At 46.1% G+C, this 12,859-nt stretch overlaps 2 protein-coding genes across 3 annotated transcripts; one reads left to right on the forward strand and one right to left on the reverse strand.

Annotated features, from left to right (window-relative positions):
- Positions 1 to 1,497: 1,497 nt before the first annotated feature.
- On the forward strand, positions 1,498 to 3,578 carry LOC125551946 (putative xyloglucan 6-xylosyltransferase 1). Its single transcript, XM_048715361.2, has one exon. The coding sequence runs from the start codon at positions 1,969 to 1,971 to the stop codon at positions 3,325 to 3,327; it is 1,359 nt and encodes a 452-aa protein (XP_048571318.1). The 5' UTR covers positions 1,498 to 1,968; the 3' UTR covers positions 3,328 to 3,578.
- A 1,941-nt stretch (positions 3,579 to 5,519) lies between these two features.
- On the reverse strand, positions 5,520 to 9,527 carry LOC125551944 (putative LL-diaminopimelate aminotransferase, chloroplastic). Of its 2 annotated transcripts, none has more exons than XM_048715360.2 (10): positions 9,301 to 9,527; positions 9,136 to 9,221; positions 8,975 to 9,042; positions 8,761 to 8,877; positions 8,120 to 8,182; positions 7,143 to 7,247; positions 7,011 to 7,061; positions 6,496 to 6,816; positions 6,134 to 6,340; positions 5,520 to 6,053 (listed from the first exon to the last, which is right to left on the reverse strand). In XM_048715360.2, the coding sequence occupies exons 1-10, from the start codon at positions 9,372 to 9,374 to the stop codon at positions 5,760 to 5,762; spliced, it is 1,386 nt and encodes a 461-aa protein (XP_048571317.1). In that variant the 5' UTR covers positions 9,375 to 9,527; the 3' UTR covers positions 5,520 to 5,759. The 2 variants fall into 2 exon arrangements, with proteins under 2 accessions (XP_048571317.1, XP_087374658.1); XM_087518532.1 differs by having other exon boundaries at positions 9,136 to 9,230; positions 9,301 to 9,484.
- Between the last annotated feature and the right edge of the window lie 3,332 nt (positions 9,528 to 12,859).

Below are 12,859 nucleotides of genomic sequence, written 5' to 3' on the forward strand. Positions count from 1 at the left end.
GGACCGTGTGTTGGGTTCGTGATTCGTGGCAGGCAGGTATGGTTTTCTCCTCCAACGTCTTAGTTGGGTGGTGGTACCAGATCTGAAGTTCGATGGCGTGTCCGGGGTGGGTCCCCGTTCTGATTCGTTCAACGCCAATGGCTTCGCCTTTATTGGCGAGCCACCTTGGTGGTCCGCAAAGCTGCATATCAGCGATGGAGTCACGTCGAGCTCAAGGGTGGAGGTGATCCGTCATTTTCTCCTTTGGTGTCTGGTATGGGGTGCCAGAGGCAGGTAACGGGCGTTGGTGTTAAGCTCAGAGGATTCTTCAGTCTTGTTTGTAATTTTACTTCTTGGTTGGTGTTCGTATGTGCAAAGGTTAGCATTCTGTTGTCTTTTCAGTTTTGTCCGGTCGATATGTACGTGGCTTGCTATGATCCTTATTGTATAAATGAGACGTGTTTTACCACGCCAAAAAAAGATAAAATTAAACATAGGCAACCGTAATTTAAAATTAGTGCGAGAAAAAGTCTAGCATTGCCAATTATGAAAGAAGTAAGAACTCTCACAGTAGTGTATCATAGCATGGGAGGGCCGTTTTGGCTCTTGGGTGCATTTCTGATCATAGCATATGCTATACTAAATAGGCCTGCTATTATGACATAGTATTAATTGAGTAAAATGATGATACTAGTATTATTTATAATATCATATCTTTATAAATAAGGTGCTATTATGGATCATATAAATAATAAATAAGCTTATCTAAAGTATAAACTTTGGTATCTGTATCATTCACTGGTATTATATCTCCGTTTTGATTTATTAGTCCCTTTGTATTTTAGGTCAAAATTTTTTCCTTTAGTTTAAATACCAAAAATTAATTTTTAAACCATAAAAATAGTGTCATTGAAAATTTCTTTCGAATACGAATTCAACAATATAAGTTTTGTGACATACAACTTATATTTTGTTAAGGAAATATATGGTTGAAATTAGGCATAAAATACGAAGGGGACTAATAAATCAGGATCGGTGGTAGCATGTTACCCATGTTTCGGTTACTCTTTTTAAAATCTCCAACGGACTTTTCATTTTTCACCGTATGAAAAGGATTGTAAATTTAGGAGGGTGACATGTGACTATCATCGTTAGACCTGTAACATCAAGTGTAAAGTTGCAATCGGTATGGAATTTTTAGCTACAAAAGCAACATTTCCATCGCTTTTATCCGTAACGAGCAGGTACTTATGGAAGTAGAAATGCATTAGCAGCAACGGGCAAACCCGGTTACCCGCGGAGCCAGCCAGCCAGAGCAACCCAGACCCGGTCGCACCCACACCGCCAGGACAGAAATTTGTACTGCTAGCATACGAACAACGGCCACCCTTCCTTCCCCCACGTCCCGCCAGGACCCACGCGTCATTGACCTATCACCTCGCGACGCCCGCATCAAATCAAACCAACCAACGAGGATTTATTATACCAGTGGGATAATAAATTACTCGTATTACTTACCGGGCGAGGCGACACGGGGGAAGGGGAAAGGAGGAGTAGAAGCATCGGGTGCATCTCGTCTCCGCGTCCCGCTGCCATTCCTTCCTTCCTTCCTTCCTCTGCTCTGGCCTTCTTCCTCCTTCCCCAAGGCGAGAATCCGCGGCGGATTGACCCGATTTCGATCCCGTCTCCAGATTTCCCCTCCACCTCCACCTCCAGACACCCACCGCAATCCGCTCCCCCTCAACGTGCGCGCTCGCGCGCTCCCACTCGCCCCCATCCTTATTAATTCCCCTTCCCTTCCCCACCTCTAAACCTCCTCCGCCTCCCCTCTTCCTCCCCGGCCTCGGCCTCGTCCCCGTCCCCGTCCCGCAACGCCGCCGCATTGCTCGGCCGCGGCGTCGATCTAGACTCTCTAGAGGCGTCTGCATTTCTGTGTCTTCTTGTTCGGTTCGATTTGGCTTGGTGCTCGATCCGAGGGGCGGGGGAGAAATGTGGGTGGCGGAGCGGGTGCTGGGGGAGCGCCGGATGCGGGAGATCCAGCGCTTCACCCGGAACGCCAAGCTCACCGTCGTCTGCCTCATGCTCACCATCCTCGTGCTCCGCGGCACCGTCGGGGCGGGCAAGTTCGGCACGCCGCAGCAGGACCTCACCGAGCTGCGCCACCGCTTCATCTCCCACCCGCAGCGCGCGCTCTCCGAGCACCACGACGCCCGCTCCAAGGCCTCCGACGCCCAGGCCCAGGCCGCCCAGGCCGCCGCGGGGAAGGCCGCCGCCCGGGACGACGAGCCGGAGCCGCAGCCCAGGTCGCTCCGGGACCCGCCCTACACCCTCGGCCCCAAGATCTCCGACTGGGACGAGCAGCGGGCCGCATGGAACCGCCGCCACCCGGAGACCCCGCCCTTCCTCAACGACGTCAAGCCGCGGGTCATGCTCGTCACGGGGTCCTCGCCCAAGCCCTGCGAGAACCCCGTCGGCGACCACTACCTCCTCAAGTCCATCAAGAACAAGATCGACTACTGCCGCATCCACGGCCTCGAGATCTTCTACAACATGGCGCTGCTCGACGCCGAGCTCGCCGGCTTCTGGGCGAAGCTCCCGCTCCTCCGCGCGCTCCTCCTCGCTCACCCGGAGGTCGAGTTCTTCTGGTGGATGGACTCCGACGCCATGTTCACCGACATGGCCTTCGAGCTGCCGTGGGAGCGCTACGGCCCCTACAACTTCATCCTGCACGGCTGGGACGAGATGGTCTACGACGACAAGAACTGGATTGGTCTCAACACCGGCAGCTTCTTGCTGCGCAACTGCCAATGGTCGCTCGATTACCTCGACACCTGGGCGCCCATGGGGCCGAAGGGCCCTGTTCGTATTGAGGCTGGGAAGGTGCTCACCAAGTACCTCAAGGACCGGCCGGTCTTTGAAGCCGACGATCAGTCCGCCATGGTGTATATCCTCGCTACCCAGCGTGAGAAATGGGGTAACAAGGTGTATCTCGAGAATGGCTACTACCTCCATGGCTATTGGGGCATCTTGGTGGACAGGTACGAGGAGATGCTTGAGAATTACCAGCCGGGGCTCGGCGATCATCGGTGGCCACTGGTCACTCACTTTGTCGGGTGCAAGCCATGCTCCAAGTTTGGGGATTACCCTGTTGAGCGGTGCCTCAAGCAGATGGACCGGGCCTTCAATTTCGGGGATAACCAGGTGTTGCACATGTATGGGTTTGAGCACAAGTCTCTTGCGAGCAGGAGGATCAAGAGGATCAGGAATGAGACCAGTGACCCTCTTGATATGAAGGATGATTACGGGTTGCTCCACCCAGCGTTCAAGGCCCTCAAGACTTCTACATGATAACTATAGTACACTACTTCCACGTTTATTTTGTTCGTTCGTTCTAGATTCTCTTGGATCAAAATCCTATAATTCTTCTTTTTGTAGACTCAGGGTAACAAGGAAATCTGGTTTTGGTATCAGGGGACGGATATCTATGTTGTACTGTGAAATGTTAGAGAATGAAGTTATGTTGTTGATGGCACAATCTATGTTTTCCGCTTCTATAAATCGCTAACTGGTCACTTCTAAATAGCTCTATGGATTTCCTATTTATTTGTTATTACCATTTTCATTTGTCGCAAGTGTACATTTCACTTCCCTAAATGTTATTGTTCGTGTGCTTATTGGTTCTTCTTCAGTAGGATATGGTCGTCCCTGTGAGCCAATTATTTTGCTTCCCTATTTGCATTGCTATTGGTGGTAGTTGGGTAGGAGGATATCTTGTTTTTTGTCATATATGAGCTGCTGGAAATCCTCGAAACTGTACCTGCCTGATGTGTCCTAGCTTCAGCTTCATCAGTTTAGTTTTGAAGCACTTAATATGGCTGGTATGCAATACATCAGTTTTCGTGTAGTTTGCAGTTCTGACCAAATTGAGAGTTGATATGAACTTGTTAGTGCTGGGTGGTCTATATATCAGTGATGATTTCCTCGTCATGAGATTATGGTTTGTTTAGCTATTGCCAATGCAGATGCCCTGTTATGTATCTTCTTCTGGATGAACTGCTACCTTTTTTCAGTTTCTAGTCTACCTGTGAATTCGCCTGAGCGGATTTTCAGTTTTGACTATGCTTTGGACGTAGCGTAGCAGGTTTGTCCTTGAGTGAAGCAAATCACTTTGAGACTTGTCTGGTTCATTTTCATAGGGTAATTCGGTTATCTTCTCCTAGTAGTTGTAGAGTTCTGCATCTCCTAGTAGTTGTAGAGTTCTGCATACTTAGAGGACCCCATAACTTTTGGCTCCATGTGTTTTGGGTGCTGCCATGGATCTGGTCGGTGTTCAGTTTCAGGATCCTATGCCATCACATGGTCAGGAGCTCAAGTTAAACTTCGAGTTCAGTTACAAAATTCGTGATGTCTGAGTCAACGATTTGCTTCCCTCGACGCTGCGAGTTATTAGTTCTCATGCCCCAATGAATTCTCTGCCCTATGCTCTAGGCAGTCAACTGTGGTAGATGCTAGAGTATTGTACTGTAACTGCATTTCACATGCCAAAGTAACGAAGCTGATTTCAATCGAGCATGTAGCCTATTAAGACAATAGGGTAAAAGGAAAATGGACAGGGAACCCTGTCTATCAATTCTGTCCTGAATCTGAGAGTATCCATCATCTGTTCTTCCAGTGCTCTGCTGCAAAATTTGTTTGTGCTCAAACTAGTCCTGACTTTTTCTCCCACTATTTTGACGTATTGCTAAATTTATTGGTAGTAGTCGGCGTAATATTCAAATTGTTGGGCTTGCAGCTATATGGAAGATTTGTAATCGAGCTTGTTTCGATAAAAAGCTTGTGAGATCCCTTGTTGAATTCATATGTTCTTATGCTTGTTGCTTTTGACAATATTGGGCAGGCCTGCAAAACCCTACTGACAGGATGATGCTTCCAGAGGAGGTTTTGGCACAACATGCTGATGGGACTGGGGAAAATGAAGGTGCACCTCTCAATTTGGTCAGAACTCGACTTGGTGGAGCTGATGGTGACGAAGAAACAAGTGATGCAGCAGAAGAAGCAGACATGAAGAAGACCAGGTGAAGAATTATAAAAATGAGCCTTGGCCTTAGCTTATGATGGTCCTTTTTAGTTTTTGTTTTGCTGTTAGCGGTGCATGAGGCGGCTATAACCTTCTTTTTTTTGGTTTTTGTTGTGCACACTGAATGCTAGAGTTTAAAAAAAAAAAAACTGCTGGATGCTATAGTTGAATGTTGGTCATTGTGTTATCCTTATAGTGGAACAGATCTTTTTTATCGCATGGAAAAAAATGTAAGTTTGCACACTGGAGCAAGCATTGGATCGGTCTAAACTCAAAATTTCATACGCCGGTGCTTGCACTTGGTCTACCGTAGACCTCACTTGCAAGTGACATGAGTGCGACTGTAAAGTACTCCGTCCGACTAGATACATCCATTTAAGGAACAAGCTTGGGACAAGCTTTTTCGGACAGAGGGCGTAATTTAGATATGCAGTAGGAGAGAAAGGGGAGGTGCACACCATCGTAGCAAAAAGCATAAAGCCGTCAGCGAGCAGATGTGAGACAAATACATCATGATAGACTCCGCAGCAATTGAATACGCAAATTTCTAGTATTAAATGGTTACGAATGGAGCAAAAACAACACCCTGTCTCTGTTCTAACACTTCCCAGCAGCCCAGAAGCAAATCTCGTGCTCCAAATGCTGCTGGGTTCTTATTGCCTGGCTCCCCAGCGACAGAGGACGCCATCTGCTACACCAACGCTTATTTGTATAGCTGCTTCAGTCTTCTCGCAGCTTCAATAATGTTCTCTCTGTGGCCAAATGCGCTGACCCTCACAAAGCCCTCGCCACCGGGCCCAAATCCACTGCCAGGAGTAGTGACCACGTTTGCCTTCTCAAGGATCTCTGCAAAGACATCCCAGGAATTGCGGCCAGGGAAGTGCACCCACACATAGGGGGCATTCTTGGCACCGTAGACGTTGAATCCGAGCGACTCAAACGTGTCGACAATGATTTTGGTGTTCTCCTTGTAGAATCCGACAACGTCTTGCATAGCCTGCATGGTGGACATGGGATGAGAAGCAGCAGTGCGAGAAGAAGCCATACAATAAAGATTTCAAAGCACTGAATCCCTACCTTTAGACCCTCTGGAGAGAGGCAGCCTAAACCACCGGCCTGAGAGATGGTCGATGCGCCATTGAAGGAAGTGCAGACTATGCGGTTGAAATCTTTAGCAACTGGATGCCCATCAGAGAAAAGGAGCTCCTTAGGGACCACGGTCCAACCCAGTCGGACACCAGTGAACCCAGCATATTTAGAGAAAGACGCTGTCTCGAGGGCAACCTACACGTCAACAAACCATAATGATACAGGTTCAGCTTGACATATTTGATGGAAACAATTTGCTAGTAGTCCTCAGAAAACTGGACCGAACATGTTGGTAAAATTCTTAAAATTTCCATAAAATGGTAAGCTAAATCTAGAAACATAGAGCCTACCTCCTTTGCCCCAGGAATTTCAAAGATGGATTTTGGGCTGTCATCTGATATGTACATGGCATAAGCAGAATCATAGACTATTATGGACCCATTGTCCTTTGCGAATTTGACCAACTGTGTTAGCTGGTCCCTAGATGCAGCAGCACCAGTAGGATTGTTGGGTGAACAAAAGAATATGATATCTGTCCGTGGGACCTTGGAAAGATCAGGGAAAAATCCATTTTCAGGACTGCATCTCATGTATTCAATATTTCCATACTTCTGAACATCCTGCTGATATAAGTCAGTTTGCCCCATGATAACACTTGAATCAACATATGCCTGTTGAAATGGATGTATCATATTAATTTTGCAACATATACAATAGTACAAAAAGTAATAATTTATCATAATTATAGGATGAGAACAAAGAAAAGTAGCAATTATATCACCACAAACATCACTTAGGTTTGGGAATCACAAATATATAAGGGAACAACAACTGAAGTTTAAGATCCATTGCAGAATTTTATTACGGGATATGATGGGTCTTGAACTGCAATCTTCACTTTAGATCCAAAAAGAACCTGAAATTTTGAAGCATAAAAGTTATGAGCGACAATGTAACGTGAACAGTAGACTAAAGGGTGAGAAGAGGCATTCTGAACCTGTAGACGAGAAATGTCACATTTTGCACCATCAGAGACAAATATATCGGTTTCGTCGATACCAAGATCCGCATAGTAGGTTGCAGCAATTGCTGCCCTTAGTTTCTGTAGAAACAATTAATGCACCATTTTAATGATGAAAATGACATTTGAAAAGAAAATTGTCAAACATATAATTGAAAAGACAAACTTTAAACTCATTGTAGACAAAATCAAGAGCCACACAAGTATCTGGATAAGCAAACTCCGCCTATGTTGTCTCAACATAGCCGGTCCCAAGCCCGGGTAAAGGAGGAGGGTTGTGATAGGCTTGGTGAGCCAACGTGAAAACTCAGCCACTCTTATGGAGATGAAACCCAAAAGTATTTGGATAAGCCAGTAAAAGAAAAGTAAGTATCAGCCCATTAAGAGATTATGGATCTCTCCAGACAGACAATCTAAAGCATGGAATTAACAATTCAAAAGCCATAACTAAATGGCCACAGCTTCAGATGTCATTAGATGTTGGTAAACCTGCATGGCTTAGCATACCATCTTTCCTAGTCAAATAATCTGCGATCGGACTAGACCACTTTTACAAGCATATGTGAAAAACAGTTACACCCACCTTCTTAGCCATCTAATGGTGTCTATTGATGGATTAACAGAAAAAAGGTTGTGCATTAGTAAACAGAAACAGATGCCATTTTAGTTATGCCACTACCTTTCATAAGAATATGCCAAGATATTATAAAATTGTGATGTTACGAAAATATTTTTCCAGACTAATCTAATGATACTATTTTTACATAACAATCTAAATAATTATTATTTTCTTTCCATACGCCTCCCAAACTGGGAGCCGGGTTCCATTATATGCATACCGGAACAGAAGTAAATGATTAACACATATATTCCAAGTCAGATTAGATAAGTTTAATTGCATTCTTCCTACGGAGTCATCCATTTAAATATAGTGAAGTGGGAAGCAATATTACCTTTTCACCTTGTTCAGCTCCATAACCACTGTAGCCATCCACTGTGGATAAAGCATGTGCTCTCTGCGTTTATACGTAGACCGGTCAAAGAACAATATTGGATAGCGAAAGAGGAATTATGCAACGCAGAATGAAAACATGAACTTTCTTAGTCCACTCTCTGCAAAGATGTGTACTGTGTCAAATATTTGAGTAGCCATCCTTTACCAAGGAAAAACATAAACATGAGCATGAACATTTTGCCAAAAAAAAAACACCATGCATTACATCTACAAACATGTTTCAGAAAAATTAGATTTTGTCTTCTTTTTTACTTCCTGAGATAAACAAGGTCTAATGTACTCCCTCCGGTTCTTTTTACTCTGCATATTAGGTTTGTCTGAAGTCAATCTCATCCAACTTTGACCAAGTTTATACAAAAAATTATTAACATTCACATAACAACACATTTATTATTAGATCCATCTCGGAATATATTTTCATATTATATTTATTAGATGTTATAGATGTTAATATTTTTTAATATAAATTTGGTCAAACTTAGCAAACTTTGACTTCAGACAAAGCTAATGTGCAGAGGAAAAAGGACCGGAGGGAGTAATGCAGCTAGCAATTTCTTGTTTTCCGGAGCGATGAGATACCTCTGCCATGGCATTTGTTATGACCTCCGGAATGGGCTCAGTAGTGTCACCTATTCCCAGACTTATAATTTTGGCGTCAGGATGCTTCAGCAGATGAGCTGCCCTTCTTCTGGCAATCTGAATGGAAGTTGAGAGATTATCACTAACAAAACCCAAATCCCTAATGCGACAGTATGAACAAGAACAAAACCAAAGAACAACAACGCAATGATACCTCGGGAAACAAATAGCCTGCTTGGAGCTTGGCTATGTTGGCATTCCGCGAAACCTTCGTCGTGTAAGCTTCGCCACGGAAGCATAATATTTCAGTACACAACTACTAGGTCGAAATTTGGATGTATTTGAGACTAAAGTGCTGGAGACAAAGAACAGTACATGTATCGGCGGCCGGAGAGCTACTGGCGCAGCGTACATTAACGGGCAGCCTTCTCGTCGTCCGGAGGTGGTTCGACTTCGATGCCCTGCAAGCACTTCAAGAGAGTGACTCGTCGAGCTACCGAAACGCGCCGTGCGGTACCGAGAGGGGAAGAAGTTGGGTACCTGAGTGAGAAGGAAGGCGACGAGAGGAAGGACCGGGGAGTGGTCGTGGTGGAGGGTGAGGCGGTAGTTGCCATCGTCGTCGGCGGCGGGCGTGGCGGCGGCGGGTAGATAGGTGGAGGGGGAATCAGTACAAGCTTAGCCCTCCCAACGAGGGAGTGAAGACAGCACTCAGATAGGCCAGGCTGGGCCGGGCCGCGCCGGTCGAGTCCACCAGATATCTTGGAAGGCCTGCTCCGGTTCGCTGCTCTGTTTATTACCGTGAAACTTCCGCAACACTGGCCCTGTTTGGTTCCGCGAGTTAGAGTTGGTTTGGGTTAATTTGGACTCAACCAATTCAAAAATATCTAAATATGAGAGTTAGTTTGGGTTAGATGCATCTAATCTATTTAAAAAATGTAACTCGCCTAAAGATGTTTATTTGGGTTAGTTTTCCTTGAAACCATTAAAAAAGCAGATTTTTCTCTCGCTCTCCACGTAGCAGATCCCTTCCCACTTCTCGAAGCTTCTCGTTCTCTCCCTCCCTCCCTCTCACACCGTCCGTGAAAGACGCCTCGCCGTATCTGCGCTCCCGTCCGCCACCGGTAAGCAACCCCGTCATATCCTCCCGTTCCAACCTCCTCGTCTCCCCGCAGCCCGCCCGCCCGTCGGTAAGCAGTCACGGCTCCTTGCGCGGTCATCTCGTCGGCCTCGGGCAGCGCAACTCCTTGCACAGGGACTACAGATTTAGTCGGCGGGCTGCGCGAGAGGCCAGCGCGGCTCCTTGTCGGGTGCGTCTCCGTCTGCCTCGGCCAGGGGTCGCTCCGCCAAATCCGGTAGGTAATACGGTTCAAAGTAGCCAAATAATTAAGAAAGATCATTTATTATCAATCTAACCCTGTCATCCAAACATCTCTTTAGTTATAGTTAATTCAGGGTTGGTTTAGAGTTAGAATCTAACTCTAACCTGTAAAACAGTGTACAGAGAAGACAGATTACTGCATACATAAAAAAAAGACAGATTAGCTGCATTGATTGATTTTTTTACAACCGCTTTCTCTCAAGTCAAACTACGTAAACATTGATCAAGTTTATACAAAAAATCATCAACGTCACAATATCAAATAAATATTTTGCATCATATATATTTGTTATCGTGAAAGTTTATATTATTTTCTATAAATTTTGTCAAACTTATAAATTTCAACTTTTGTCAAAACTAATATGCAGAGTAAACAAAAGCGAAGAGAGTACAAACACAAACAAAGAAAAATAATAGAGGGGAGAGGTGGTGTTGTCGTGCACCCTCACGTCGTCAAACCAGGAGCAGAGGCATGCACGCATACCGCGCACACCACTCCTGCGCACAGAACACTCTCACAGGCTGACTCCTCCGCCGCGCAGTTCAGTCCATGCGAGAGACGCGAGAGGGAGGAGAGAGATCGTGAGGAGTGGATTCACCTAATTCGGCTAACCACCGTCGCCCTTCATACTTTATCCTACGTCACCACTACACATAGTGGAAACGATTGTTTTTAGAGTGAGAGAACAAGATGATTTTTATTACACACACACACAGAGAGATGGGGTTTGGCTGGGGGAGCTCTTATGGGCGTGTTTGGTTGAAGTTGTGAACAGTTCCTACATCGCATACGCTTCTCAACCTAGCCTGGTTAAGCAAAAATAGACCCTAATGCGCCATCTACAAGTTGTTTGGTTGTCTGCATCTAGTGTCCCTACTTTAGGTAATACGTAAGTGCACTTTGTTTGGTTGCTTGCATTGGCTCAAGCGGCACATGAACACGGCGTACATGGTGTGCTTATCTTGTACCCTAGTTGGTGGTGAGCTTACCTAGAATGATCACGCCTAGCACACCAACGCCACAACACAACAATGGCGATGAACTGGGCGAAGATGATGAAGTTCTTCAGCTTTAGCCTAAACTGACGATCCACCTTGACACCTCCAACCTTGCCACTGTCAACACTGCTGCCTTCGTGCTTTTGCACCAAGTCGGAGTAAGCTTGTTCTGCTGCCTGCCTAGTGTTGAACCCTCTATGGTTATTGTTACTATACAATGCCACTTATGCACTGGCTTCTTTCCATGAACTATAAACCCCTGGAGCCTTACCGATGAACACGGCATACCACTTGCTCTAGCAATGGACAAGAGCACGAGTTGAAGCAAAAAATCAATGAAGCACACAAGTAGCAAGCAAAGTAGCACACAAACAACAATGGAGCAGAAGAGAAGAAGTAAAGCATGCATGATCATACGGCATAGCAAGTTCTACCTAGCACTACCTGGGTGTTAACCTACCACCACATCCAAAAGAGGGTGTCGTCCTACCACTGCAAGTTCACCATCATCGTGAGGGGTTAGTATATACCACTTCACCAAAATATACAGACCATCAAATAGTTTTTCAGCCCTAGCTACACAAAATGTACGTCGTCGTTGTCGTCGTCGCCGCCACAGCCATCGCCGTCGGGGATCATGCACGCTCACGGGCAGCACTACTCTAGTAGTAGTGCTTGCCCAGCCAACTCTTGAGGCACAACACCCTGTGAGCGTCTGCCATGGCAACGAACCCAACACCCTGGGCCTTGTTGTCAAGCAGGTGTCTGAGAGCTGCCATGAGAGCCTCGTCACTGAAGCCACCCTGGGTCATGACAGTGCCATACAGGCCAGGGTGGATGAAAGGGGCGATATAGTTGACTAGAGGGGGGTGAATAGGCAACTAACAATTTTTAGCTTTTCTTTACCAATTTAAACTTTGCATCAAAGTAGGTTGTCTAGAAATGCAACTAGGTGAGCAACCTATATGGTGCAACAACAACAAGCACGCAAGCAAGCAAGCACGGGATATAACACAAATAAGCTTGCACAAGTAAAGGCACGAGATAACCAAGAGTGGAGTCGATGAAGACGATGATGTGTTACTGAAGTTCCTTCCTTTTGAGGGGAAGTACGTCTCCGTTGGAGCGGTGTGGAGGCACAATGCTCCCCAAGAAGCCACTAGGGCCACCATATTCTCCTCACGCCCTCACACAATGCGAGATGTCGTGATTCCACTATTGGTGCCCTTGAAGGCGGCAACCGGACCTTTACAAACACGGTTGGGGCTCTCTCCACAACTTAATTTGAGGCTCCCAACGAAACCACGGAGCTTCACCACAATGGAATATGGCTCCGAGGTGACCTCAACCGTCTAGGGTGCTCAAACACCCAAGAGTAACAAGATCCATAAGGGATTAGTGGGGGGAATCAAATTCCTCTTGGTGGAAGTGTAGATCTGGGCCGTCTCAACCAATCCCTAGAAAATCAACAAGTTTGATTGGCTAGGGAGAGAGATCGAGAGAAAATGAGCTTGTGGAGCAACAATGGAGTTTGGGGGAAAAGAGGTAAGGTATCTTGGAGAAGAAGACCCCTTTATATAGTGGGGGGACACATCCAACCGTTATGCAGCCCGCATCTGGGCGGTACTACCGTTGCTGGAGCGGTAGTACCGCTGCCATAGTGGTACTACCGCTGTGGCAAGCAGGCATAGGACAACCAGGGCTAAGAAAGAAGAAGTACGC

Source organism: Triticum urartu, chromosome 4A, assembly GCF_056163025.1.
Source record: "Triticum urartu cultivar PI428250 chromosome 4A, HENAU_Tu73, whole genome shotgun sequence".
Classification (NCBI taxonomy): Eukaryota; Viridiplantae; Streptophyta; class Magnoliopsida; order Poales; family Poaceae; genus Triticum; species Triticum urartu.